The sequence below is a fragment of the Gopherus flavomarginatus genome, chromosome 3 (assembly GCF_025201925.1).
Source record: "Gopherus flavomarginatus isolate rGopFla2 chromosome 3, rGopFla2.mat.asm, whole genome shotgun sequence".
In the NCBI taxonomy this organism is placed as follows: domain Eukaryota; kingdom Metazoa; phylum Chordata; order Testudines; family Testudinidae; genus Gopherus; species Gopherus flavomarginatus.
In genome coordinates, this window is record NC_066619.1 from 130328806 (window position 1) to 130355855 (window position 27050).

Consider the following 27050-nt stretch of genomic DNA (forward strand, 5'->3'; position numbering starts at 1 on the left):
TTAGTATAATGTACTCTTTCTGCAATGATCTAGAGAAAACATCTAGTTTATATTGAGAATTTACCTTTTCGCCACAAATGTTGGCTTTGACTGTGATGAAGTGAATGACTGTTATTCCAATTAATCTTTTTCCCTTTTGCAGTGGCCCAGAGAAGCACTTCTTTCTGTATCAAGGACATTTTTCCTGAATGTTGATCTTGGAAGTGACGAATTGAAAGAGAAAGTTTCCGTAATGTGTGTAGATATTCATATGAGTGTGACTGAAATGGCAGATCGATATTATGCTGAGCTGCGGCGACGATATTACACAACACCCACTTCGTATTTAGAATTAATCAATCTCTACTTGATCATGCTGGGGGAAAAAAGGAAGCAGTTGGTTTCAGTAGGTTTAATTTTATTAAGCAAAAATCTCTGCTTATTGCGTCTGAGAAATGTGTCTTACTTCCCCTCAGATTTTTGTATTACTTTTCCTTCATGGTGAAGCAGCTTCAGAATTTACCATAAGTAAAATGGCTTGTAATTATTTTGTGGTAAACCAGCCCAATTTTCCTTTTCCAAGTACTGAGTATTAAAGCAAAGAATTTTTAAAGTCTAATTTACTTTCTACTATTGGTGCTTTTTGTTACCATTTTGCACTTCATTCTCATGGAAAATGAAAAAATATGAGTCATTTCACTTCCCCATCTCTTGTCCTAGGACAAGACACTTGGGATACAAACGTTGCAGCACAATGATTAAATCAAAACCAAAGAAAAACAAACATTTTTATTGATTTTTAAACATTGCATCAACAGATTGCAATAATATTCGTGTTTTGAAAATGTTTAATTAACAAAAATCAATGTTGAGCCTGAACATCTGGCAGCTTCTGTTTGATAAGCATGATCATGTTTGCCAATTTAGATGGTTTTTCTTTTATATCTGTATAAATATTGTTACATCCATACTAACATAACATTTTTATTAGAGCCACCCTTAAAATAAATTTATTATACAAATTATTTGTAACATAATTTACAACTGATATAAAACTTACATTACATTGTGTTAAAATATATTTGTGCATAAGTTTATATTTTTATCATGTTAGAACTTTTTGGACGTACTGTGTTTGGGAAAAGTATTTAGCTATATGAAATGTTTTTATTGGGCTGCAGGCTCGGGATCGAGTGAAGAATGGCTTATCCAAACTATTAGAGACAAACTTGCTTGTAGATAAAATGAAATTAGATCTCTCAGCTTTAGAGCCAGTCCTTGTAGAGAAATCAGTGGACGTTGAGGCTTTGATGGAAAAATTAGCAGTGGATCAAGAAAATGCTGATCAGGTACAAAGAGTTATCTTGTAATATTTATGAGATAGCATGTGTTACTGCTCAATAATTCATAGATACAGTAATGGCTTTAAAGATTAATAATTATGGGCTCTATGCTATCCTCTTTTATGTGACATACTGGGGAGCACAAGGGCCTAAAAGTGCAGAACTGAGCCTTGACAGGGATTGCAGAAAGGGAAAGGCAGTTAGACTGTGTCCTGCTTTTCTATAGTGTAGCTTCTACCAGTACAAACGTTTCTTCTGTGGATGCAGCAGAGGTTATGCAGACATTTTCCATGTTAGTTAATGCTGCTCCAAGAAGCCTTAACATCGCTTGTGCACTCCATGACACACATCTCAGGGGTTATGGCTGCTGAGGTAAGGTCAGTAGCAATGCAGCCGGCAGTAGGCCAGAGCCTGAGGCCTATAGAATTTGGTCTGTCCTTGCAGATCCTTGGCCTTTGCTCCTCAAAAATAATGGTATTTTAGTATCTTTCACCAGTTAATAACTTTCTGTGTGTGTCAGTACCAGTGACGCTCCTCTATAATTCTGTTTTGCATACTTTATGTATAAAACCAACAATGCAGAAGTGAGTGTTAAGCAAACCCATTAAAGAAACAAGACAGAACAAGTTAAGCCATTTAAATCTTTGTTGCATTTTGAAAATATTTCACTGCACATTTAATTTTGAGGTTCGCCGTGTTGTTCAAGAAGATGAAGCTATTGCAAAAGTGAAAGCAGAAGAGACTCAGGCAATTGCTGATGATGCTCAACGGGATCTGGATGAAGCTCTCCCAGCTTTGGAGGCTGCAAACAAAGCTCTTGACTCTTTGGATAAAGCAGATATATCTGAAATTAGAGTTTTTACTAAGCCTCCAGATCTTGTCATGACTGTAATGGAAGCTATCTCCATTCTTTTAAATGCAAAGTAAGCCATTCAGAGCTATATAGTATTTTGTTTTAATTTATTTTAATCTATTATTTGTTAATCTTTTTTTCTTTGATTTTTCTTCCCACCCTTCTCGTCCCAACTCTCCCTTAGTGAAATGTTTTGTATAATGGTACCTACTTCTACAGTAAATTCACATTTTAATAGGAAGAGTACACTAATGTGGAGAATATCTTTGGTTGGATCAGAGCATTGTCTCTTTGACAGCTGTAGTCACAACTGCTTAGCTTTGCTTTGGGGGTCTCTCATGCAAAATGCCTTCTACACTTTTCTCAGAAAAATGGTATCATCATCCACTGTGATGTGGTGATTATATTTGTGAAAAAGATTGGCCTGAACCAGAACCCCGAATAAAAACACCCCTGAACTTTGGGGAACTTCAGATCTAGATTGGCATCTATAGTTCGTAACTGGTCTCATTCTCTGTAGTGAGCTGGACTAAAACCGCATGTCAAACTTCCTGAACTTTTTCAAAGTTTCAGAACCAGTTCCAAATGTTGTGTCTTGGGTCCATCACTAATTTATAGTAACAGACCACATATATTCTTTGAAACCAGTTCTGAATGAGGAGAAGAAAGGAAGACTAAATTATAGGGTTACATTTAATTGTGCATGACATAATTTGTGTCTTTGATACAAGCAATTATTTTATAAGAGTTTCCAAAATCCCTAATGATAAAACTTGTCAGCTTTGATGTGCTTGGGTCAAATTCTAGTTTCTTGAAGCACAAAGTTGTATGCTTCAAGCAATGAAGCAATTAACGTCCGAAGAGGATGTAGAGATTTATTACATCAATAAGATATCATAACAAAACAATGAAAAGCCATATTTTAGATAATGATGCTAAAATATCTGGCATGGTAAACAATCCACATTTCAAAAACTGAACATTCCACAGGTCAAATTCTCCTTTTTTACAGAATATTGAAGTATTTTTTACTTAAAGCATAAGTTCCACTGCATTATTTACTCCCAACTATATGGATTTTTAAATCTTGACTATAAATAAAGTAGTTTTTCTTTAAATAAACCAAATGTATTATTTAATTTGAGATTGAGTTACTTTTTAGTAAGCCTCCTCTCACTTCTACTTTGAGAATTTGTCACTGAGCTCTTGGAAGCTGCCTTTTTTAACCATTAAGAGACTGATCTTATCTTTTGCTGATGAGTGTTTCCTAACAGATATGTCAGTGCAAAAGTCTCTTGGCCAGATCTTCAGTTGGTGTAAATTGGCATAGCTCCAGTGACTTCAAAGAAGCTACATTGATTCTCACCAGCTGAGGATCTGATTCTCTGAACTTCAAGTTGGTGGTGGATTCTCCATAAGTACCACATCCAAACATTTTTATTAAGATGACTTTGGATTTTCATGTGAGCCAATCCAGTTTTTTTTACAAGCTTGTGTACCAGGGAAGACTAGATTCCATGGTTTCAATGTGAAAAGAGTTTATTACCTTGACAGGACTAAACCATATAGGAAATTCACATAGTTGTTGGAGAGAGAAACAAAAGCCCAACTCTTTGGTTAAAAGATTGTCTCAGGAGATTAAAGTACAGATTCATACCTGTTGTGACTTGGCTGGAATTTCAGAGTCAGAAAGCCCATAGGGCCCATTCTACTAGAAAAGTAGCAGGTTTGGCAGCCTGCCTTTGTCTATAGATTATTTGAAATCCATAGAGGTGCTACCTGTAGTTCAGTTCACATTTTCACAAAGCATTAGTCTCTCAAGTCTAAGTGCCAATTTGGAGCAGCAGAGCTAGTCTTCTTGTAATAGCACTACTTCTTCGAGTGATTGCTCATATCCATTCAAGTTAGGTGTGCGCGCTTCGCGTGCACGTTCGTTGGAAGACTTTCACCCTAGCAACTCCAGTGGGCTGGCAGGTCACCCCCTAGAGTGGCGCCGCCATGGCGCTTGATATATACCCCAGCCGGCCCACCCGGTCCTCAGTTCCTTCTTACCGCCATGTCGGTCATTGGAACTGTGGAGCGCGGCATAGCTGTCCTCCACATCCCTAGCTCTCCTTCGTTTCACTGTTCTCATAGTTGTAGATAGTTGTAAATTGTAGTTAGTTATTGTTAATTGTAGTATAGTTGTATATACTTATTAGCGGCCTTGGGCTGTAGCCCTTCCCTGCGCCCGGCACCGGGCCCAAGCCTGGTTCGCCGGGGTTCAGACAATGCTCGGCCTGTAAAAAGCCGATGCCGACCAGCGATCCCCACGACGCCTGTCTGAAGTGCCTGGGGGAATCGCACATTTCAGACGACTGCCGCATCTGTAAGGCTTTTAAGCCTCGGACAAAAAAGGAGAGGGACCAGAGGTTAAGGACTCTCCTAATGGAAGCGGCACTTAACCCTGTGGCCTCGACGCAGAGCGCCGGCTCCGTGCTGGCACGGACCACGCCGGCACCAGAAAGACGCCCCGGCACCGACCTTCCCCGGCACCGGGACCCGACGCAAGACCCTCAAAGTCTGTGACTCCATCCTCGCAGGCTCGAGTGGAGCGCCCGGCACACCTCTGCCGTGGCACCACCAGCAGGGATTCCGTCGACTCTGGGCCCCGGAGGTCCTTTGAGTCCGGTCCCTCCTAGCTCCCCTATAAGATCTGGGGTTGAGCTGTTGGTCCCTTCAACGCCAGAGACATTCACTTCGGCGCGGGACCTAATTGCTCTCACGGAGCCTACCCAGCCTCAACCCCCAGTACCCTCGGTGCGGGTCATATCTAGAGGCAAGCCTGCAACAATGCGAGTACCGTCTCCGGACTCACCCAGCCGGCACTGATCCCCTTTGAGGTCCCGGCACCGTGGACGTTCTCGCTCCAGGCGCCGCTCGCAGTCCCGGCACCGCTCCACTCGGCGGTACCGGTCGCACTCGCGGCACCAGTCATCTTCCAGATAGTCTCGCTACTCCCGGCACCGGTCTGGATCGAGTTGCCGCTACCGGCACCGAGACTTCAGGAGCCGTTCCCGTCGGCGGTCAGCACCCCGGTCGACCTCCCGTCACTGAGCTGGTGGCAGGTCCCAGGTCCGGTCGACCTCCCGGCACCGCGCCGGCGGCAGGTCCCGATCGACCTCCCAGCACCGCGCTGGTGGCAAGTCCCAGTCCCGATCCCGGCACCGATACGATTCCTGGTACCGGTCCCCGGCACCGAGAAGATCGTCGACGTCGAGACCGAGGGAGCCCTACCAGCCATGTTCGGCCCCACCATGGCCCTCCCAGCAGCCGTCTGTCTCATCGCAAACAGACAGCATGTACGCCCTAGACGCAGACAGACCCGCGACCCTCTTCCATGACCCTCCTCCGCAGGATCGGGGACCGCAGCAGTGGGGTTTCTGGACTCCCTGGGTGTACCATCAAGCCCAGGGCCCTCAACACATTCCACCTCAACCTATGGCGTCTGAGCACAGGACTCCAGAGGCCTCATTGTCTCGCCCTCCCCCCTCTCCGGCAGGGGAAGACTGATCCAACCAGCAGGACCCTGAGCTCCCTCCAGAATCAGAGGCGCTGATACAGACGGAGCCCCCCGTGCACCCGCTCCTACCGGGGGTCTCCTCGTCGTCCTCCCCCGATGAGGCAGTGGCGGGAGCGTCATCCTCCAGTCCTCCCCCACTCGACCTCAGGGCACACCAGGACCTCCTCAGACATGTAGCGCAAAACTTGAACTTGCAGGCTGAGGAGGTTTCGGAAATCGAAGATCCTGTGGTGAGCATTCTCTCAGCGGATGCTCCCACCAGAGTCGCCCTTCCCTTTATCAGGACTATTCAAGCCAATGCTAATACCATCTGGCAATCACCGGCCTCCATCCCTCCTGCTGCACACAAGGTGGAGCGCAAGTATATGGCACCCTCCAAAGGGTATGAGTACCTGCATGTACACCCAACCCCATGCTCCCTTGTCGTGCAGTCCGTGAACGAGAGGGAGCGCCACGGGCAGCAGGCCCCAGCACCGAAGTCCAAGGAGGCGAGGCGTATGGACCTGCTAGGCCGGAAGGTCTACTCAGCGGGCCCCTTCCAACTCAGAGTCTCTAACCAACAGGCCCTCCTTAGCCGCTATGCCTATAACTCCTGGGTGGCAGCGGATAAGTTCAAGGAGTTGTTGCCTCAGGATGCGCGTCAAGAATTCGCGGCAATTCTTGATGAGGGCAAGAAGGTCGCAAGAACTTCATTGCAGGCATCCTTGGATGCGGCAGACTCGGCCGCCAGAACTCTGGCTTCAGGGGTTACAATGCGCCGCATCTCCTGGCTACAGGTTTCTGGCCTTCCTCCGGAGCTCCAACACACCATCCAGGACCTCCCGTTTGAAGGTCAGGGCCTGTTTTTCAGAGAAGACGGACCCCAGGCTGAAAAGCCTGAAAGACAATAGGGTCATCATGCGCTCTCTAGGGATGCACACGCCCGGGACGCAGCGCAGACCCTTCCGACTGCAACAGCAGCAGCAGCAGCGCCGGCCCTATCCCCAGTACCGCCAGCGGCAGGACTTTAGTAGATGCCGAAGCAGGAATGGCCAGCGCAGACAATCGGGCCACCAAGGGGGGCAGAATCAGGGCTCCTCTAAAGCCCCACCTGGCCCAAAACCTTCGTTTTGAATGTGCGCCCGAGGACGCTGTACCAGTTTCCCCCACGGATCCATCCCCCCTGTTTTCCAACCGCCTTTCGATCTTCCTCCTGGCTTGGACCCAAATAACTTCCGACCGTTGGGTCTTACGCATTGTGCAAACGGGATACTGTCTGCAATTTATTTCACACCCTCCCTCCCGCCCCCCCACCCTCGTCCCTCTTCAGGGACCCCTCTCACGAGCAATTCCTCCTTCAGGAGGTGCGGACGCTCCTCGACAAAGGAGCCATAGAGGCGGTTCCAGAGAATGAGAAGGGCAAGGGGTTTTATTCCCGCTACTTTCTGATACCCAAGGCCAAGGGAGGCCTCAGACCTATCCTCGACCTGCGGGAACTCAACAAACATATGGTGAAGTTGAAATTCCGCATGGTATCCCTGGGGACCATTATCCCATCTCTGGATCCTGTAGACTGGTACGTCGCCCTTGACATGCAGGATGCTTATTTTCATATAGCCATTTTTCCGCAACACATACGCTTCCTTCGATTCGTGGTTGACCGCCACCATTATCAATTTGCGGTCCTCCCGTTTGGCCTCTCCACGGCCCCGAGGATATTCACGAAATGCATGGCGGTCGTCGTCGCATATCTTCGGCGCAGTCGCATACACGTATTCCCCTACCTCGACGACTGGCTGATTCGAGGCACGTCAGAGTCGCAGGTCCGCAACCACGTCCGCAAGATCAGCAGGCTCTTTGCAGCTTTTGGCCTCATTATCAACGTGGACAAGTCCACTCTGGTCCCCACGCAGAGGATAGAGTTCATCGGGGCCATTCTGGACTCCACCTTGGCCAGGGCCGTTCTGCCGCTGCCCAGGTTCCAGTCGCTGTCGGCCATGATTCGGCGCCTACAGACGGCCCCCTTGACCTCTATAAGGACGTGCCTAACCCTCTTAGGCCACATGGCGGTCTGCACCTTTGTTACGGGTTATGCGCAGCTTCGCATGAGGCCCCTCCAGTCTTGGCTTATCGCACAATACCGTCCGGCCAGGCATCTGCTGGACGCGGTTATCACCATCCCCCAGGAGGTATTGGATTCCCTCCGGTGGTGGCTAGACCAGTCCGTAGCGTGTGCGGGGCTCCCGTTTCATCCGCCCCAACCCTCGGTATCCCTAACAACGGATGCCTCAGACCTGGGCTGGGGGGCCCACCTCGGAACCCTGAGGATGCAGGGCCAGTGGTCCCCTCAGGAAGTGGCCCTCCACATCAACATACGGGAGTTGAGAGCGGTCCGTCTTGCTTGCCAAGTGTTCTCCCATCAGCTTCAAGGTCGCTGTGTCTCGGTATTCACCGACAACACGACGACCATGTACTATATCAACAAGCAGGGCGGCACGAGATCCTCTCCCCTATGTCAGGAGGCGATGCGGCTCTGGGACTTTTGTATAGCCCACTCCATTCACCTTATGGCTTCCTTTCTCCCCGGAGTAGGGAACACGCTGGCAGACCGTCTGAGCAGATCCTTCCTTTCGCACGAATGGTCCCTTCGCCCGGATGTCGCCCTCTCACTCTTCCAGAGGTGGGGTTGTCCCCGGCTGGACCTCTTCGCGTCCAGAGGGAACAGGAAATGCCAGATGTTCTGCTCCTTTCAAGGGCGGGAACCAGGGTCGGTAGTGGATGCCTTCCTTATCCCGTGGACGACGCACCTGCTCTATGCGTTCCCTCCGTTCCCGCTTGTCCACAAGGTCCTTCTGAAGGTGCATAGGGACAGGGCCCGCTTGATTATGATAGCTCCAGCGTGGCCCAGACAGCATTAGTATCCGAAGTTGCTGGACCTGTCTCTGGCCGACCCAGTCCACCTGCCCCTTTACCTGGACCTGATCACCCAGGACCACGGCAGGCTCCGTCACCCGGACCTTCAGTCTCTGCACCTCATGGCGTGGTTCCTGAGTGGCTGACCAGGTCAGAACTACAGTGCTCTACCCCCGTACGTCAGGTACTACTGGGCAGCAGGAAACCTTCCACTAGAGCGACGTACTCGGCCAAGTGGAAGCGTTACTCCTGTTGGTGCATGGAGAGGGGTTCCTTCCCTATGGAGGTTTCTGTCGCCAGTATTCTTGATTACATCTGGTCCCTCAAGCAGCAGGGCCTGGCGATATCGTCCCTTCGAGTTCACCTGGTGGCTATCTCCACCTTTCATCCGGGAGGAGACGGCCGTTCAGTTTTCTCTCACCCTATGGTGACTAGATTCCTGAAAGGACTAGAACGTCTCTACCCCCAGGTTCGACCCCCTGCCCCTACCTGGGATCTCAACCTGGTTCTGACTCTGCTCATGGGCCCTCCATTTGAGCCGTTAGCGACTTGCTCCCTGCTCTATCTCTCCTGGAAGACTGCTTTCCTGGTGGCCATCACCTCAGCCAGACGGGTGTCAGAACTCCGGGCCCTCACAGTAGATCCCCCATATACGGTCTTCCATAAAGATAAGGTGCAGCTGAGGCCACACCCTGCCTTTCTCCCCAAGGTGGTCTCAGCCTTTCATGTCAACTAGGAGATCTTTCTCCCCGTCTTTTTCCCAAAGCCCCATTCGTCCCGCAGGGAGCAACAACTCCACTCGCTTGATGTCCGTCGGGCACTCGCGTTTTATGTGGAGAGGACCAAACCGTTCCGCAAATCCCCCCAGCTTTTCGTGGCAGTAGCGGAGCGAACCAAAGGGCTTCCCATTTCCTCACAGAGGATATCCTCGTGGGTAACGTCCTGTATCAGAGCCTGTTATGACTTGGCTCACACCCCTATGGGCCATGTGACTGCGCACTCCACCAGGGCACAAGCATCATCGATGGCTTTCCTCGCCCGCATGCCCATCCAGGAGATCTGTAGGGCGGTGACCTGGTCCTCCATCCACACCTTCGCTTCCCGTTACGCCCTGGTCCAGCAGTCCAGAGATGACACGGCCTTCGGCTCTGTAGTGCTCCATGCCGCGACTTCTCACTCCGACCCCACCGCCTAGGTAAGGCTTGGGATTCACCTAACTGGAATGGATATGAGCAATCACTCGAAGAAGAAAAGACGGTTACTCACCTTTGTAACTGTTGTTCTTCGAGATGTGTTGCTCATATCCATTCCACACCCGCCCTCCTTCCCCACTGTCGGAGTAGCCGACAAGAAGGAACTGAGGAGCAGGTGGACCGGCAGGGGTATATATCGAGCGCCATGGCGGCGCCACTCTAGGGGGCGACCTGCCGGCCCACTGGGGAGTTGCTAGGGTAAAAGTCTTCCGACGAACGTGCACGCGCGGCGCACACACCTAACTGGAATGGATATGAGCAACACATCTTGAAGAACAACAGTTACAAAGGTGAGTAACCGTCTTTTCTTAGCCTTCATTCGGAGGCCTAGCCCTTTGCTTACATGTGTCCTGCAGAGGAGATCTAGTCTATAGCACTTTTATGTTAATTACATGTGATATCGAAATGTAAATGCTGTTGCTATGTTTTTATCAAGCACTGGTTGTGGTCAAGCTCTTCAAAATACTGTACAAAGCAAGAGGAAGTGGTCTGAAAAGTGCAAATTTATTTAAGATCATGTTCTCAGGGCATGTCTGTCTCAAATTCCGTTACTGTTATTTTCTTTCAGGCCTGACTGGGCAACAGCAAAACAGCTCCTTGGAGATTCCAATTTCCTCAAAAAACTTTTAGAATACGATAAAGAAAATATAAAGCCTCAAATATTGTTAAAGCTTCAGAAATATATAAATAACCCAGATTTTGTGCCTGAAAAAGTAGAGAAGGTGTCCAGGGCATGTAGGTCAATGTGCATGTGGGTGAGAGCCATGGATTTATACTCTAGAGTCGTGAAAGAAGTTGAGCCAAAGAGACAAAAGTTAAATGCTGCACAGGTGCGTGTTTATGTCACTAATGTCTTTTATTTGTTAGAATGATAACTTTTGATATTATTACTTTTGTTTTTTTACTGTGGTAATGGCTAGAAGTCCCAGTCATGGATCAGGACCCACAGACCAAAATTCAGTTCCTGCTCCAGGGAACATCTGATTTAAGTAATAGAATTTTTTTCATCCAAAATTCTTCTTTTAACTCTTTGGGCCAAATCCAGCAGAAAGTAGCCTCCTGGGCTGCTGTCTTGCCTTGCTACAGAAGCTACTTCCAGTTCCAAGGATGACGTATCCTCTCCCTCCTGTCTGTAAATGCTGAATTAAGATCAGATGAGCACTCCATTTGTGAGGCACATGGGGCAATCAGGTATTGTACATGACATTGTCGCCTAGTTCTTCCAAGACTAACTAAACACAAGTCATCGGGGGATGAATTTTCAAAGAGCTGTGGCCCAAGAGAGACTTTCCCCAGCCATTGTTCCTGTGCCAATGTCCAGCCAACCTGATTACAGCAGAGACTAGAGAGTGTGACAGTTTCATATCCTACTCCCTAGAAAAATGGTGGAGGCACTCCTTATGAAAATATCATTTTATTAATAGGACAAAAATGTTCTGGTTTAAAGCCACATCTTTCAAAAAGACTCCTTATTCATATGTAGGCACCTGAATAAGTGACCTGATTTTCACCAGTCCCCTGTACCTGTCACTGCCATTGACTTCAGCTCTTCTAAAAATCAGGCCACCAGGTTTGAAAGCCTTCACCTAAATGTTTCCTTATGTTCTTAGGCTGAGCTTGATGCTACTATGGCTACCCTTCGCGACAAGCAAAAGAAATTAAAACAGGTGGAGGATCAGATACAGGCATTACAAGACCAGTATGAAAGAAGCCTTGAAGACAAAGAGAGCCTTGGTAAGTGATTTCTCTTGAAGTCGTTAAACAGTTAAGTTAGTCTTTCACTTTCATGCCTTCACTATACAGCTAGCTGGATCAGGGGAAGCTAGCTAGCCCTGACCCAGACAGTCTCATACTATACACAATATAAACCCAGTGGTATGGAAATTAATATGCACATCAGTAGGACTCCACTGAAAGGGTCAAACACATGATTTACTAGGACTCTGTCTCACCAGTGCTCCTCTGGTCACACAGTACTGTGGTAAGGAGACACTACATCTGCTGCCAACAGTTAGGCTTGTGACTGTTCCTTCAGGCAGCTTCAACTGGAGCAACCTGAGTCCAGTAGCAGGTGATGATAATATCACAGCAGAGGGTGTGCTGGGAGTTTGGTGAGGTCAAGATATGGGTTCATGGACCGTAGTCTGTCCTGAAGTACCCAATCAATAGGCCAAAAAGAAGTTTGCCAGAAGCCGCTGTAGAAGTTAAGGCTGGAAGAAAGGGTATGGACAGAGGGAGGCTAAAATAGAAAGCAAGGGAAAAGATTATTAGGAAAAATTGACTTTTTAATACTAATCACAGTCCAATCGTTTTATAACTGTTTAGCAAGGACCATGGCACTTACCCAGGCTCGCCTCACTAGAGCTGGAAAGCTTACAGCTGCATTAGGAGATGAACAAGTCCGGTGGGAAGAGAGCATCAGGAACTTTGAAGACGAGATTTCAAATATCATAGGGAATGTGTTCATAGCAGCTGCTTGTGTTGCCTATTATGGGGCTTTTACAGCACTTTATAGGCAACTGGTAAGTAAAAATAATCTCCCTTTTCTTTTTTCCCTCCATAATGTGGTGCTTGTGAAAGGTACCAAACTGGCATCACTGTAGAATTGCTCTAGCCTCTGAACAGGTGCAATATGGACCTTGTCAGTCTAAGCATCCCCCACAACTGCATTAATGGTCCTCAGCCTTTCTGTCCGGAGTTCAGTTTAAATACATATTCAGCTATTAGTGACAATTGTGAAAGGTGTAGGATTATTGTTAGTACAAGACAGGGACCCCTGTCTATTCTGAAATGAACTAAAGACACTCACTTCTCACCTCCTAAGCAATCAAGCAGCCATCCAATGATGATAACTTTTAATTACTACCAACTAGTGTCCAACAAGTTATTGTTACAATTCCCATGAAGTCATATAATCTCCTATGAATCTCTTTTTACAACTAATCTCTCTCTATCTCAGCTGATAGATTGCTGGATCAAGAAATGTCAGAATCTAGAGATTCCTATCAGTCCGGACTTCAGTCTTATAAACATTTTGGGAGATCCCTATGAAATTCGCCAGTGGAACACGGATGGATTACCACGTGACTATGTGTCTACTGAGAATGGGATTCTTGTGACTCGAGGGCGACGCTGGCCACTGATGATTGACCCTCAGGATCAGGTGAGCGCTGGTTGTTAACTGTACTGATGCATCTCCCTTTCCAAAAATTCAGCTCCTCCAAAATTTTATTTTGTACCGGACAGTTCTAACACTGACACCTTTTTCTTTGTTGGCTTGGGGCCAGATCCTCCGCTCATGCATATCAACATAATTCAGTAGAGCTATAGTGACTAATGCCAGCTGAGCATCTGGCCCATACATTTTCAGTATGAGATCTGTGATTAAAAATAAAAAACACGGTAGTGTTTCAGGTATTGCATGGACTCTAATTTAACATTCTCATTCCAATCAAAATTGGAATAGGTTTAAAATAATTAATAGAGTACTATGAATCTTTATCAAGAGGTTTCTAACTATAAATAACATGAAAATGATTGCGCAAAATGTGTGATATTAAAACCCCTCCACAATACGAAAACTATAAACTGTATTGCCAACAGAGGAAAAACAGTATTGTGTCCAGTTTTCATTAAAGGCCCAGGGATGAATCTCAAAGATGGTCAAAGCTATGAAAGGAGTTTCATAAAATGAAAGATTGTGAAGATTTATTATTATTTAAGCTAAAAAGGCGGAAAAAAACCCTGCATATACCTGCCTCACAACTGGTGTTTATTTTATGCCATAACTTTCACCGCATATTTTGGTGGTTTTCTGAATCCCCTTAGTTGACCTAGTGCTAAGCGACCATTGAACCACAGCCAGATTTGTTAGGACAGTTCACTGCATTGTTCACTCCTTTCCCCTAAATTGTGATTACTGGAAGCAGTAGGTGAGCACAATGAAAGAATTTAGAATGAAAAACCTTTTTCAATTTAATTTTTACATTTAAAACATTACAAGTATAAATCTACTATTAATTATTTTAAGGTCCAATCGTGTCTGTGTGAATATTCCTTCCTCCTTCACTCAACCCTGCAGCACCACCCTTTCGTCTTCCCTAGACATTATACAGGTCTCTCTTCATGGCCCGATATCCTTGTTGGAGGAGAGGGGCTGCTGAATGAATGGGCCAGGTTGTATGGGTGAGTCAGGTGAGCACAGGGATTGCTCCTTCCTAGTGCACAACTCATCCTAAAGGGGATGCATGGGAGGCCAATCCCGCTTCTCCACATCAGCCTTCGGTGCCCCAGGAAGAGTAATCTACCACTCAGTGTGTATAATCCCACTGGAAGCTGGCCCTCTGATATACAGTCCCTCATAGAGCTTCGCTTGGTGTGGTACTGCCTCACGCTACTCCCCAAAATGATTCTATGCCTTGAATGCCACAATCTGGACCTATAAAGGCCAATAAAATACTAGCAGTACCAGCACAGTTGAATATCACACCATGCAGTGTAAAAGCCTTAGATATTACAGATACAAGCAAAAACCTTATTTTCTGGTGACGCTTCTCAGGAGTAAAGAGTTAGTGCAATTGATTTACTTTTCCCAAGCAAAGCAGTGGTCTTAAGAATTGCACTTCTGAATATTGAGGCAAACATGCTAATTAACCTTCTGGTCAAATGTGACACTTAGCCAACCTTAGTGATTACTCTCTTGTTTCCTTCATAGGCAAATCGGTGGATAAGAAACAAAGAAATGAAATCTGGTTTAAAGATAATTAAGCTTACAGATGCTGGTTTCCTGCGTACTCTTGAGAATGCTATTAGATTGGGTTTACCTGTTCTTCTAGAAGAGGCATGTATCTTTTATCCTTAAACTTAAATTATTATCATTGTATTTCTCTCTCTTTTAATATGTTGGAATTAGTAGGAACATTGTAATCAAAAATTTCGTTTATGAACTTCAGTTTTTTCTGGCCACAAAATCCCAGAACCACTGCATAACATTTTCTACATTTTAGCTATATTATTTTTTCCAGAGAAATGTTAGCTAAAAATAACTGTTCAGTAAATATGGTTATTCAAAAAGCAAAACAAAAGATCTCTGTAATTCACAAAGAACTCCAGGAGAAATTCATTGTATAAGACGATAATCTAAAATATATGTTATAGAGTCACAGGTTTTTGCTTTTTTTTTTTCTTGAGAAACCTGCCTTTCATTTGAATTTTAATCTGGGTGATATGCTGCCAGAGGAGATTTTTTAATCAGACAATTTGTTTTTGAAACGTTGAAAAAAGTGTTCTTACTTTCTGAAAAATCTTCTAACGCTTTTTGTAATTTCGTATCTCTAAATGGCTTGGTGTACAAACATCACATCGATATTATTTGTTAGCCCTGGAAGAGAGGGCCAGATTCTCTGTCCTACTGTGCTCTTGGAGTGCAAAGCAGTCATAAATTTGGCCTAAGAGAAATGGTCTGAAGTAAATAGGATGAAATTCAATAAGGACAAGTGCAAAGTACTCCACTGAGGAAGGAATAGTCAGTTGCACAAATACAAAATGGGAAATGACTGCCTAGGAAGGAGTACTGCGGAAAGGGATCTGGGTGTCATAGTGGACCACAAGCAAAATATGAGTCAACAGTGTAACGCTATTGCTAAAAAAAGCAAACATCATTCTGGGATGCATTAGCAGAAGTGTTCTAAGCAAGACACGAGAAATAATTCTTCTGCTCTACTCTGCACTGATTAGGCCTCAACTGGAGTATTGTGTCCTGTTCTGGGTGCCCCATTTCAAGAAGGATGTGGAGAAACTGGAGAAAGTCCAGAGAAGAGCGATGAACATGATTAAAGGTCTAGAAAACATGACCTATGAGGGAAGATTCAAAAATTCGGGTTTGTTTAGTCTGGAAAAGAGAAGACTGAGAGGGGACATGATAACAGTTTTCAAATATATGAAAGGTTGTTACAGGGAGGAGGGAGAAAAATTGTTTTTCTTAACCTCTGGTAATTGGAGAAGAAGCAATGGGCTTAAATTGCAGTAAGGGAGGTTTAGTTCGGACTTTATGAAAAACTTCCTAACTTTCAGAGTGTTTAAGCACTGGAATAAATTGCCTAGGGAAGTTGTGGAATCTCCATCATTGGAGATTTTTAAGAGCAGGTTAGACAAACCACTGTCAGGGATGGTCTAGATATATAATACTTAGTCCTGCCATGAGGCAGGGGACTGGACTAGATGACCTCTCAAGGTCCCTTCCAGGCCGATGATTCTATGATTCTAAGTGGCCAAATGGGGATTCCCCTGGCAGAGGGGAATTCTTGAGGTTGATTTAATATATACTGGGGGTGAGCATGCTAGTTCCTGGGATCATGTGACTCCCAGAGGTGATGTAAAGCTACCGTTTCTCACAACTCCCTCCTCTAGGGTCCTGTGGTTGGTGTAGCTGAGCCAGGCTTGAGGATTACATATGTAGTACAAGTCTGTTGTTTATTAGGCTAAATGCAAAGTTTTTAAGTTATTTCCTATGGAAATTTGAATCTTTGAGGGTTTTAAGGAGAAATTTGGAGGAGGATAAATGAGGTAGCTCTATGGATATTTAAGGGGAACTCCTCCCAAGGCATTATGAGAGAAAGCATGAAGGTGCTTTTTTTTAGAATTTAACAAGTGGGCAATGGAGGCTGGTAATGTGAGGTAGTTGGAGGTGAGAGTCGACATCTTGATAGAGAATGAGTGATAATTTGGGGGAATAGGCTGTAGAGGCCCTCGAAAGTGAAGACAAACAGCTTGTGTTTGATGCAATAGAGAAAGAGAAGTCAGTGGAGGAAAACAAAGAGTGAGGTGACATAGTCAAAGTGACATGCTAGAAAAATGATCTTTGCAGCATCCTTCTGAATAGATATGAGCAGGACAAGATTGCATTTGTCAAGGCCAAAGAAAAGGATGTTGCAGTATTCAAGATGTGAGATGATGAGAGCCTGGGTGAGGGTCTTAGCTGTATGGATGGATAGGAAAGGCCATATCTTAGAGATGTTATGCAGAAAGAATCTGAAAGATTGAGATATAACCTGTATGTGCAGACCTAGAGAGAGGACCAACTTGAAGATGGCAGCCAGGTTATGGGCCTGAGTCACAGGCAGGATGGTGTTGCCCACAGTTCACAAAAAAAAGAGATAAGGCAGTGAGCATTTGGAGAAAGATTCAGAACTCTGTTTTAGCCATGTTGAGCATAACCTGATGGTTAGACATCCAGTAGATGTCAGAAACACACTTCTTCAAGTGATGGTCCCTAAGTGCATGGATACGTGTGTGCCGCATGCACCTGAGTTTGTAATTTTTTAGTAAGCAGTGTCCGTTGGTCCACACATGTGCCGTAACTGTCCTCATGCTCCGAACAGAGTGTGTAAGGGATGGTGCAGACCAGCACCTCTCCAGTTCTTTCTTATCACTGCATGGTCTGAATCGGAGTTCATACAGGGTAGTCATATGGCACAAGACATCTGGACCCTTCGAGAGTCCAGAATGCATATCAATTTACTAGATCTCAGGATAGTCCTTCAAGTCTGTAATGCATTCCTTCCACTCATCCAATCCTGACATGTTCAGATAATGTCAACATAACAATAAGGACAACATAACAACTGTCTTATATATAAACAAGTAGTGGAGAATGAGAGCCCTTCCTTTTTGTATAGCATCAGTTAACATCTGGAATCGGTGAAACCACCATCACATAACCCTTTCAGCAGCATGGGGTTCAGAACTCCCTAATGGACAGTCTCAGCAGATATTTTTCCATGGACCACAAATGGGAGATTCACAATTTAGTTCTCAACAAGGTCTTCACCCAATGGGCAATGCTGTCCTGGGACCTTTTTGCCTCACATGTGAACAAGAAACTTCCTCTATACTGCCTAGGCAAGGGCTCAAAGGGAGATACACTCCAGCTATCACAGAAGGATTACCTGAGGTATGCCTTCCCTCCCATTCCATTAATACTACAAGCCCCATGGAAAATCCATTAAGACAGAGCTCAAGTCATCCTCATTGTAACTGAGTGGCCAAGACAGTTATGGTTTACAGATCTACTGAAGCTCTCAGCTCAGCTGCCCATAAACATCTGCCCATTTCTGGACCTTCTAACACAACACCAGGGCACTTTCAAGCACCCTAATCAGGAACCACTGCAGCCTGGTATTCGGATGGTCGCTGAATGTAAGAGCGCTTGTGTTCCATAGTGATACAATTCAACCTTAATCAAAGTAGGAAAAACTCTACTACGATATGTTATTCAGCTTAAAAGAAGGTGTTTATCCTCTTGGACTCAACAATACATTATCTTCAGAATCTGCTGAGTTCCCTGCTGTCCTGGAATATTACCCGTAAGTCTTTGGATATCTCATTTAGTTCTCTTCAGGTTCATTTATCAGCAATCGGTGCTTTTCATCAGGGGCTGCTAACAGGGAGTTTTGCAAGGGAGTTCTCCAGGTGAAGGAGGAGCAAATACAGCATCTGTGGGGTAAATGACTGTCTGTAGTGTTTGTGTGTTTGTGTTGGGGGGTTACTTCCTGTGTGCTGTGTGCTGAGCTTGTGTTTGGCAGTCTGTTTGGTTGTTTGGTTGTTTGAAGGACCATGTGCTGTGGCTGGCAGTTGGAGGCCGTGAGCTTCAAAGGAAGGTTTGAAAGCTCGAAGCCTCTGGTAATTGGCTGAGCCTTAATCAATGGGCGAGGCATTAACTCAGGCCAGGGCTTTATAGGACCGCGCACAAGTGACCAGGGAGCTTGCAACCAGAGGCTGCTAACAGGGAGTTTTGCAAGGGAGTTTGGAAGAGGAGTGGGAAGGGAGGTGGGGGGTCCCTTGTCGGTCCTACCAGTTCCTCTGTAGTCCCCTTAAAACCTATAATCCAAACCATATTCCAAAGCCCCTTTCTTTAAACCATCCTTTCATTAAATAGGAGACAATGCAGGCAGAATCCCAGCAGCAGAGTGGGGGCTATCCAGTTTATTGCACTGAGTGTAGCATGTATGATTACCGGCCTTGTGGGCCGGTGGCGTATGCGTGCAGTTGGTGCAAGGAGCTCCTGGCCCTCAGAGACCACGTATGGACTTTGGAGGCCAGGGTGGTGAAACTGGAGGAGCTAAGGGAGGCAGAGAGGTATGTTGATGAGGCTTTCCGGGACACTGTAGAATTGTCCCACCTCTGCTCAGACAGCCTCTGTGCCATTGAGGAGGAAGAAAGGCCCGGGGAAGCAGAGCAGTCAATGGGAGCAGAGGGAAACCTTCCCATAGTTGGGACCCTCCTTCCAGATGGTGCTGGGGTTACCTCTCACACTGAGGTTACCTCTCCGGGGGAAGGAACTCCAGTTTCTAGGAAAGGGCAGGTGTTAGTAATGGGAAATTCAATCATTAGAAACGTAGATAGCTGGGTTTGTGATGACCGGGAGAACCGTATGGCGACTTGTGTGTCTGGTGCGAAGGTTGCAGTTCTCTCGAGGGATCTAGACAGACTTATGTGTAGTGCTGAGGAGGAGCCGGTAGTCGTGGTACATGTAGGTACCAATGACATACGGAAGGGTAGGAGAGATGTCCTGGAAGCCAAATTTAGGCTGCTAGCGAAGAGATTGAAATCCAGGACCTCTATGGTGGCATTCTCAGAAATGTTCCCTGTTCCACGCTCAGGGCCAGGTAGGCAGGCAGAGCTTCAGAGTCTCAATGCGTGGATGAGACAATGGTGTAGAGAGAAGGGGTTTGCGTTCATTAGGAACTGGGGAAACTTTTGGGATGGGGGAGCCTATACAGGAGAAATGGGCTCCACCTAAACCAAAGTGGAACCAGACTGCTGGCACTAAACATTAAAAAGGTTGTAGAGCAGTTTTTAAACTAGGAGATGGGGGAAAGCTGACTGCTGCAGAGGAGCATGTGGATCAGACACAGACTTCTCTTAGGGGAGAGTCTGATGATAGGGAATCTCCAGGTTATAGTCAGGAACAGAGGACGGAAGAGGATAATGTAAGGGCTGGATCAGATGATAAACAGTCACATAAAAAAAATCTGGCACATCAGAAAAGGGCAGACAAATAAACAGGGTCAAGTTTTTAAAGTGCTTGTGCACAAATGCTAGAAGTCTAAATAATAAGATGGGTGAACTAGAGTGCCTTGTGATAAAGGAGGATATTGATATAATAGGCATCACAGAAACCTGATGGACTGAGAGCAATTAATGGGACACTATCATTCCGGGGTACAAAATATATCGGAAGGACAGAACAGGTCGTGCAGGGGGAGGAGAGACACTGTATGTGAAAGAAAGTGTAGATTCAAATGAAGTAAAAATCTTAAGCGAATCCACATGTTCCATAGAATCGCTATGGATAGAAATTTCATGCTCTAATAGAAATATAACATTAGGGATCTATTATTGACCACCTGACCAGGACAGTAATAGTGATGATGAAATGCTAAGGGAAATTAGAGAGGCTATCACAATTAAGAACCCAATAATAGTGGGGGATTTCAATTATCCCCATATTGACTGGGAACATTTCACTTCAGGACAAAATGCAGAGTTAAAATTTCTCAGTACTTTAAATGACTGCTTGATGGAGCAGCTGGTATGGGAACCCGCAAGGGGAGAGGCAACTCTAGATTTAATCCTGAGTGGAGCACAGGAGCTGGTCCAAGATGTAACTATAGCAGGACCGCTTGGAAATAGTGACCATAATACAATAGCATTCAACATCCTGGTGGGGGGAAGAACACCTCAACAGCCCAACACTGTGGCATTTAATTTCAAAAGAGGGGAACTATACAAAAATGAGAGGGTTAGTTAAACAAAAGTTAAAAGGTACAGTGACTAAAGTGAAATCCAGGCAAGTTGCATGGGCCCTTTTTAAAGACACCATAATAGAGGCCCAACTTCGATGTATACCCCAAATTAAGAAACACAGTAAAAACTAAAAAGAGCCACCGTGACTTAACAACCATATAAAAGAGGCAGTGAGAGATAAAAAGACTTCCTTTAAAAAGTGGAAGTCAAATCCTAGTGAGGCAAATAGAAAGGAGCACAGACACTGCCAGTGTAAGTGCAAGAGTTTAATAAGAAAAGCCAAAGAGGAGTTTGAAGAACAGCTAGCCAAAACTCCAATGGTAATAACGTTTTTAAGTACATCAGAAGCAGGAAGCCTGCTAAACAACCAGTGGGGCCCCTTGACGATCAAAATACTAAAGGAGCACTTAAAGACGATAAAGTCATTGCAGAGAAACTAAATGGATTCTTTGCTTCAATCTTCATGGCTGAGGATGTTAGGGAGATTCCCAAACCCGAGCTGGCTTTTGTAGGTGACAAATCTGAGGAACTGTCACAGATTGAAATGTCACTAGAGGAGGTTTTGGAATTAATTGATAAACTCAACATTAACAAGTCACCGGGACCAGATGGCATTCACCCAAGAGTTCTGAAAGAACTCAAATGTGTAGTTGCGGAACTGTTAACTAAGGTTTGTAATCTGTCCTTTAAATCGGCTTCGGTACCCAATGACTGGAAGTTAGCTAATGTAACTCCAATATTTAAAAAGGGCTCTAGAGGTGATCCCAGCAATTACAGACCAGTAAGTCTAACGTCAGTACCGGGCAAATTAGTCGGAACGATAGTTAAAAATAAAATTGTCAGACACATAGAAAAACATAAACTGTTGAGCAATAGTCAACATGGTTTCTGTAAAGGGAAATCGTGTCTTACTAATCTATTAGAGTTCTTTGAAGGGGTCAACAAACATGTGGACAAGGGGGATCCAGTGGACATAGTGTACTTAGATTTCCAGAAGTCCTTTGACAAGGTCCCTCACCAAAGGCTCTTACGTAAATTAAGCTGTCATGAGTTGAAAGGGAAGGTCCTTTCATGGATTGAGAACTGGTTAAAAGGGAACAAAGGGTAGGAATTAATGGTAAATTCTCAGAATGGAGAGGGGTAACTAGTGGTGTTCCCCAAGGGTCAGTCCTAGGACCAGTCCTATTCAATTTATTCATAAATGGTCTGGAGAAAGGGGTAAACAGTGAGGTGGCAAAGTTTGCAGATGATACTAAATTGCTCAAGATAGTTAAGCAGATTGTGAAGAACTTCAAAAGATCTCACAAAACTAAGTGATTGGGCAACAAAATGGCAAATGAAATTTAATGTGGATAAATGTAAAGTAATGCACATTGGAAAAAATAACCCCAACTATATATACAATATGATAGGGGCTATTTTAGCTACAACGAGTCAGGAAAAAGATCTTAGAGTCATCGTGGATAGTCCACGCAGTGTGCAGAGGCGGTCCAAAAAGCAAACAGGATGTTAGGAATCATTAAAAAGGGGATAGAGAATACGACTGAGAGTATATTATTGCCTTTATATAAATCCATGGTACGCCCACATCTTGAATACTTTGTACAGATGTGGTCTCCTCACCTCAAAAAAAGATATTCTAGCACTAGAAAAGGTTCAGAAAAGGGCAACTAAAATGATTAGGGATTTGGAGAGGGTCCCCATATGAGGAAAAATTAAAGAGGCTAAGTCTCTTCAGCTTGGAAAAGAGGAGACTAAGAGGGGGATATGATAGAGGTATATAAAATCATGAGTGATGTTGAGAAAGTGGATAAGGAAAAGTGATTTACTTATTCCCATAATACAAGAACTAGGGGTCACCAAATGAAATTCATAGGCAGCAGGTTTAAAACAAATAAAAGGAAGTTCTTCACACAGCACACAGTCAATTTGTGGAACTCTTTGCCTGAGGAGGTTGTGAAGGCTAGGACTATAACAGTGTTTAAAAGAGGACTGGATAAATTCATGGTGGTGAAGTCCATAAATGGCTATTAGCCAGGATGGGTAAGGAATGGTGTCCCTAGCCTCTGTTCATCAGAGGATGGAGATGGATGGCAGGAGAGAGATCACTTGATCACTGCCTGTTAGGTTCACTCCCTCTGGGGCACCTGGCATTGGCCACTGTCGGTAGACAGATACTGGGCTGGATGGACCGTTGGTCTGACCTGGTACTGCCGTTCTTATGTTCTGTTGATAACCACATGATCTTCATTCACCCTGTCAAACTAGAGGCAGAATCCCAGCAGCAGAGTGGGGGCTATCCAGTTTATTGCACTGAGTGTAGCATGTATGATTACCGGCCTTGTGGGCCGGTGGCGTATGCGTGCAGTTGGTGCAAGGAGCTCCTGGCCCTCAGAGACCACGTATGGACTTTGGAGGCCAGGGTGGTGAAACTGGAGGAGCTAAGGGAGGCAGAGAGGTATGTTGATGAGGCTTTCCGGGACACTGTAGAATTGTCCCACCTCTGCTCAGACAGCCTCTGTGCCATTGAGGAGGAAGAAAGGCCCGGGGAAGCAGAGCAGTCAATGGGAGCAGAGGGAAACCTTCCCATAGTTGGGACCCTCCTTCCAGATGGTGCTGGGGTTACCTCTCACACTGAGGTTACCTCTCCGGGGGAAGGAACTCCAGTTTCTAGGAAAGGGCAGGTGTTAGTAATGGGAAATTCAATCATTAGAAACGTAGATAGCTGGGTTTGTGATGACCGGGAGAACCGTATGGCGACTTGTGTGTCTGGTGCGAAGGTTGCAGTTCTCTCGAGGGATCTAGACAGACTTATGTGTAGTGCTGAGGAGGAGCCGGTAGTCGTGGTACATGTAGGTACCAATGACATACGGAAGGGTAGGAGAGATGTCCTGGAAGCCAAATTTAGGCTGCTAGCGAAGAGATTGAAATCCAGGACCTCTATGGTGGCATTCTCAGAAATGTTCCCTGTTCCACGCTCAGGGCCAGGTAGGCAGGCAGAGCTTCAGAGTCTCAATGCGTGGATGAGACAATGGTGTAGAGAGAAGGGGTTTGCGTTCATTAGGAACTGGGGAAACTTTTGGGATGGGGGAGCCTATACAGGAGAAATGGGCTCCACCTAAACCAAAGTGGAACCAGACTGCTGGCACTAAACATTAAAAAGGTTGTAGAGCAGTTTTTAAACTAGGAGATGGGGGAAAGCTGACTGCTGCAGAGGAGCATGTGGATCAGACACAGACTTCTCTTAGGGGAGAGTCTGATGATAGGGAATCTCCAGGTTATAGTCAGGAACAGAGGACGGAAGAGGATAATGTAAGGGCTGGATCAGATGATAAACAGTCACATAAAAAAAATCTGGCACATCAGAAAAGGGCAGACAAATAAACAGGGTCAAGTTTTTAAAGTGCTTGTGCACAAATGCTAGAAGTCTAAATAATAAGATGGGTGAACTAGAGTGCCTTGTGATAAAGGAGGATATTGATATAATAGGCATCACAGAAACCTGATGGACTGAGAGCAATTAATGGGACACTATCATTCCGGGGTACAAAATATATCGGAAGGACAGAACAGGTCGTGCAGGGGGAGGAGAGACACTGTATGTGAAAGAAAGTGTAGATTCAAATGAAGTAAAAATCTTAAGCGAATCCACATGTTCCATAGAATCGCTATGGATAGAAATTTCATGCTCTAATAGAAATATAACATTAGGGATCTATTATTGACCACCTGACCAGGACAGTAATAGTGATGATGAAATGCTAAGGGAAATTAGAGAGGCTATCACAATTAAGAACCCAATAATAGTGGGGGATTTCAATTATCCCCATATTGACTGGGAACATTTCACTTCAGGACAAAATGCAGAGTTAAAATTTCTCAGTACTTTAAATGACTGCTTGATGGAGCAGCTGGTATGGGAACCCGCAAGGGGAGAGGCAACTCTAGATTTAATCCTGAGTGGAGCACAGGAGCTGGTCCAAGATGTAACTATAGCAGGACCGCTTGGAAATAGTGACCATAATACAATAGCATTCAACATCCTGGTGGGGGGAAGAACACCTCAACAGCCCAACACTGTGGCATTTAATTTCAAAAGAGGGAACTATACAAAAATGAGAGGGTTAGTTAAACAAAAGTTAAAAGGTACAGTGACTAAAGTGAAATCCAGGCAAGTTGCATGGGCCCTTTTTAAAGACACCATAATAGAGGCCCAACTTCGATGTATACCCCAAATTAAGAAACACAGTAAAAACTAAAAAGAGCCACCGTGACTTAACAACCATATAAAAGAGGCAGTGAGAGATAAAAAGACTTCCTTTAAAAAGTGGAAGTCAAATCCTAGTGAGGCAAATAGAAAGGAGCACAGACACTGCCAGTGTAAGTGCAAGAGTTTAATAAGAAAAGCCAAAGAGGAGTTTGAAGAACAGCTAGCCAAAAACTCCAATGGTAATAACGTTTTTAAGTACATCAGAAGCAGGAAGCCTGCTAAACAACCAGTGGGGCCCCTTGACGATCAAAATACTAAAGGAGCACTTAAAGACGATAAAGTCATTGCAGAGAAACTAAATGGATTCTTTGCTTCAATCTTCATGGCTGAGGATGTTAGGGAGATTCCCAAACCCGAGCTGGCTTTTGTAGGTGACAAATCTGAGGAACTGTCACAGATTGAAATGTCACTAGAGGAGGTTTTGGAATTAATTGATAAACTCAACATTAACAAGTCACCGGGACCAGATGGCATTCACCCAAGAGTTCTGAAAGAACTCAAATGTGTAGTTGCGGAACTGTTAACTAAGGTTTGTAATCTGTCCTTTAAATCGGCTTCGGTACCCAATGACTGGAAGTTAGCTAATGTAACTCCAATATTTAAAAAGGGCTCTAGAGGTGATCCCAGCAATTACAGACCAGTAAGTCTAACGTCAGTACCGGGCAAATTAGTCGGAACGATAGTTAAAAATAAAATTGTCAGACACATAGAAAAACATAAACTGTTGAGCAATAGTCAACATGGTTTCTGTAAAGGGAAATCGTGTCTTACTAATCTATTAGAGTTCTTTGAAGGGGTCAACAAACATGTGGACAAGGGGGATCCAGTGGACATAGTGTACTTAGATTTCCAGAAGTCCTTTGACAAGGTCCCTCACCAAAGGCTCTTACGTAAATTAAGCTGTCATGAGTTGAAAGGGAAGGTCCTTTCATGGATTGAGAACTGGTTAAAAGGGAACAAAGGGTAGGAATTAATGGTAAATTCTCAGAATGGAGAGGGGTAACTAGTGGTGTTCCCCAAGGGTCAGTCCTAGGACCAGTCCTATTCAATTTATTCATAAATGGTCTGGAGAAAGGGGTAAACAGTGAGGTGGCAAAGTTTGCAGATGATACTAAATTGCTCAAGATAGTTAAGCAGATTGTGAAGAACTTCAAAAAGATCTCACAAAACTAAGTGATTGGGCAACAAAATGGCAAATGAAATTTAATGTGGATAAATGTAAAGTAATGCACATTGGAAAAAATAACCCCAACTATATATACAATATGATAGGGGCTATTTTAGCTACAACGAGTCAGGAAAAAGATCTTAGAGTCATCGTGGATAGTCCACGCAGTGTGCAGAGGCGGTCCAAAAAGCAAACAGGATGTTAGGAATCATTAAAAAGGGGATAGAGAATACGACTGAGAGTATATTATTGCCTTTATATAAATCCATGGTACGCCCACATCTTGAATACTTTGTACAGATGTGGTCTCCTCACCTCAAAAAAAGATATTCTAGCACTAGAAAAGGTTCAGAAAAGGGCAACTAAAATGATTAGGGATTTGGAGAGGGTCCCCATATGAGGAAAAATTAAAGAGGCTAAGTCTCTTCAGCTTGGAAAAGAGGAGACTAAGAGGGGGATATGATAGAGGTATATAAAATCATGAGTGATGTTGAGAAAGTGGATAAGGAAAAGTGATTTACTTATTCCCATAATACAAGAACTAGGGGTCACCAAATGAAATTCATAGGCAGCAGGTTTAAAACAAATAAAAGGAAGTTCTTCACACAGCACACAGTCAATTTGTGGAACTCTTTGCCTGAGGAGGTTGTGAAGGCTAGGACTATAACAGTGTTTAAAAGAGGACTGGATAAATTCATGGTGGTGAAGTCCATAAATGGCTATTAGCCAGGATGGGTAAGGAATGGTGTCCCTAGCCTCTGTTCATCAGAGGATGGAGATGGATGGCAGGAGAGAGATCACTTGATCACTGCCTGTTAGGTTCACTCCCTCTGGGGCACCTGGCATTGGCCACTGTCGGTAGACAGATACTGGGCTGGATGGACCGTTGGTCTGACCTGGTACTGCCGTTCTTATGTTCTGTTG

The 27050-nt window shown here is 44.9% G+C and overlaps 1 protein-coding gene across 10 annotated transcripts in view; it reads left to right on the forward strand.

Annotated features, from left to right (window-relative positions):
• DNAH6 (dynein axonemal heavy chain 6) overlaps positions 1-27050 on the forward strand; it is a 228254-nt gene that overhangs the window by 140033 nt on the left and 61171 nt on the right. For all 10 annotated transcript variants that reach the window (XM_050944316.1, XM_050944319.1, XM_050944320.1 and 7 more), the window contains 8 exons: positions 143-385; positions 1161-1328; positions 2010-2245; positions 10451-10712; positions 11493-11616; positions 12208-12404; positions 12842-13045; positions 14597-14722. In XM_050944316.1, coding sequence (XP_050800273.1) covers positions 143-385; positions 1161-1328; positions 2010-2245; positions 10451-10712; positions 11493-11616; positions 12208-12404; positions 12842-13045; positions 14597-14722 — 1560 coding nt within the window. The remainder of the gene's footprint in view (positions 1-142; positions 386-1160; positions 1329-2009; positions 2246-10450; positions 10713-11492; positions 11617-12207; positions 12405-12841; positions 13046-14596; positions 14723-27050) is intronic.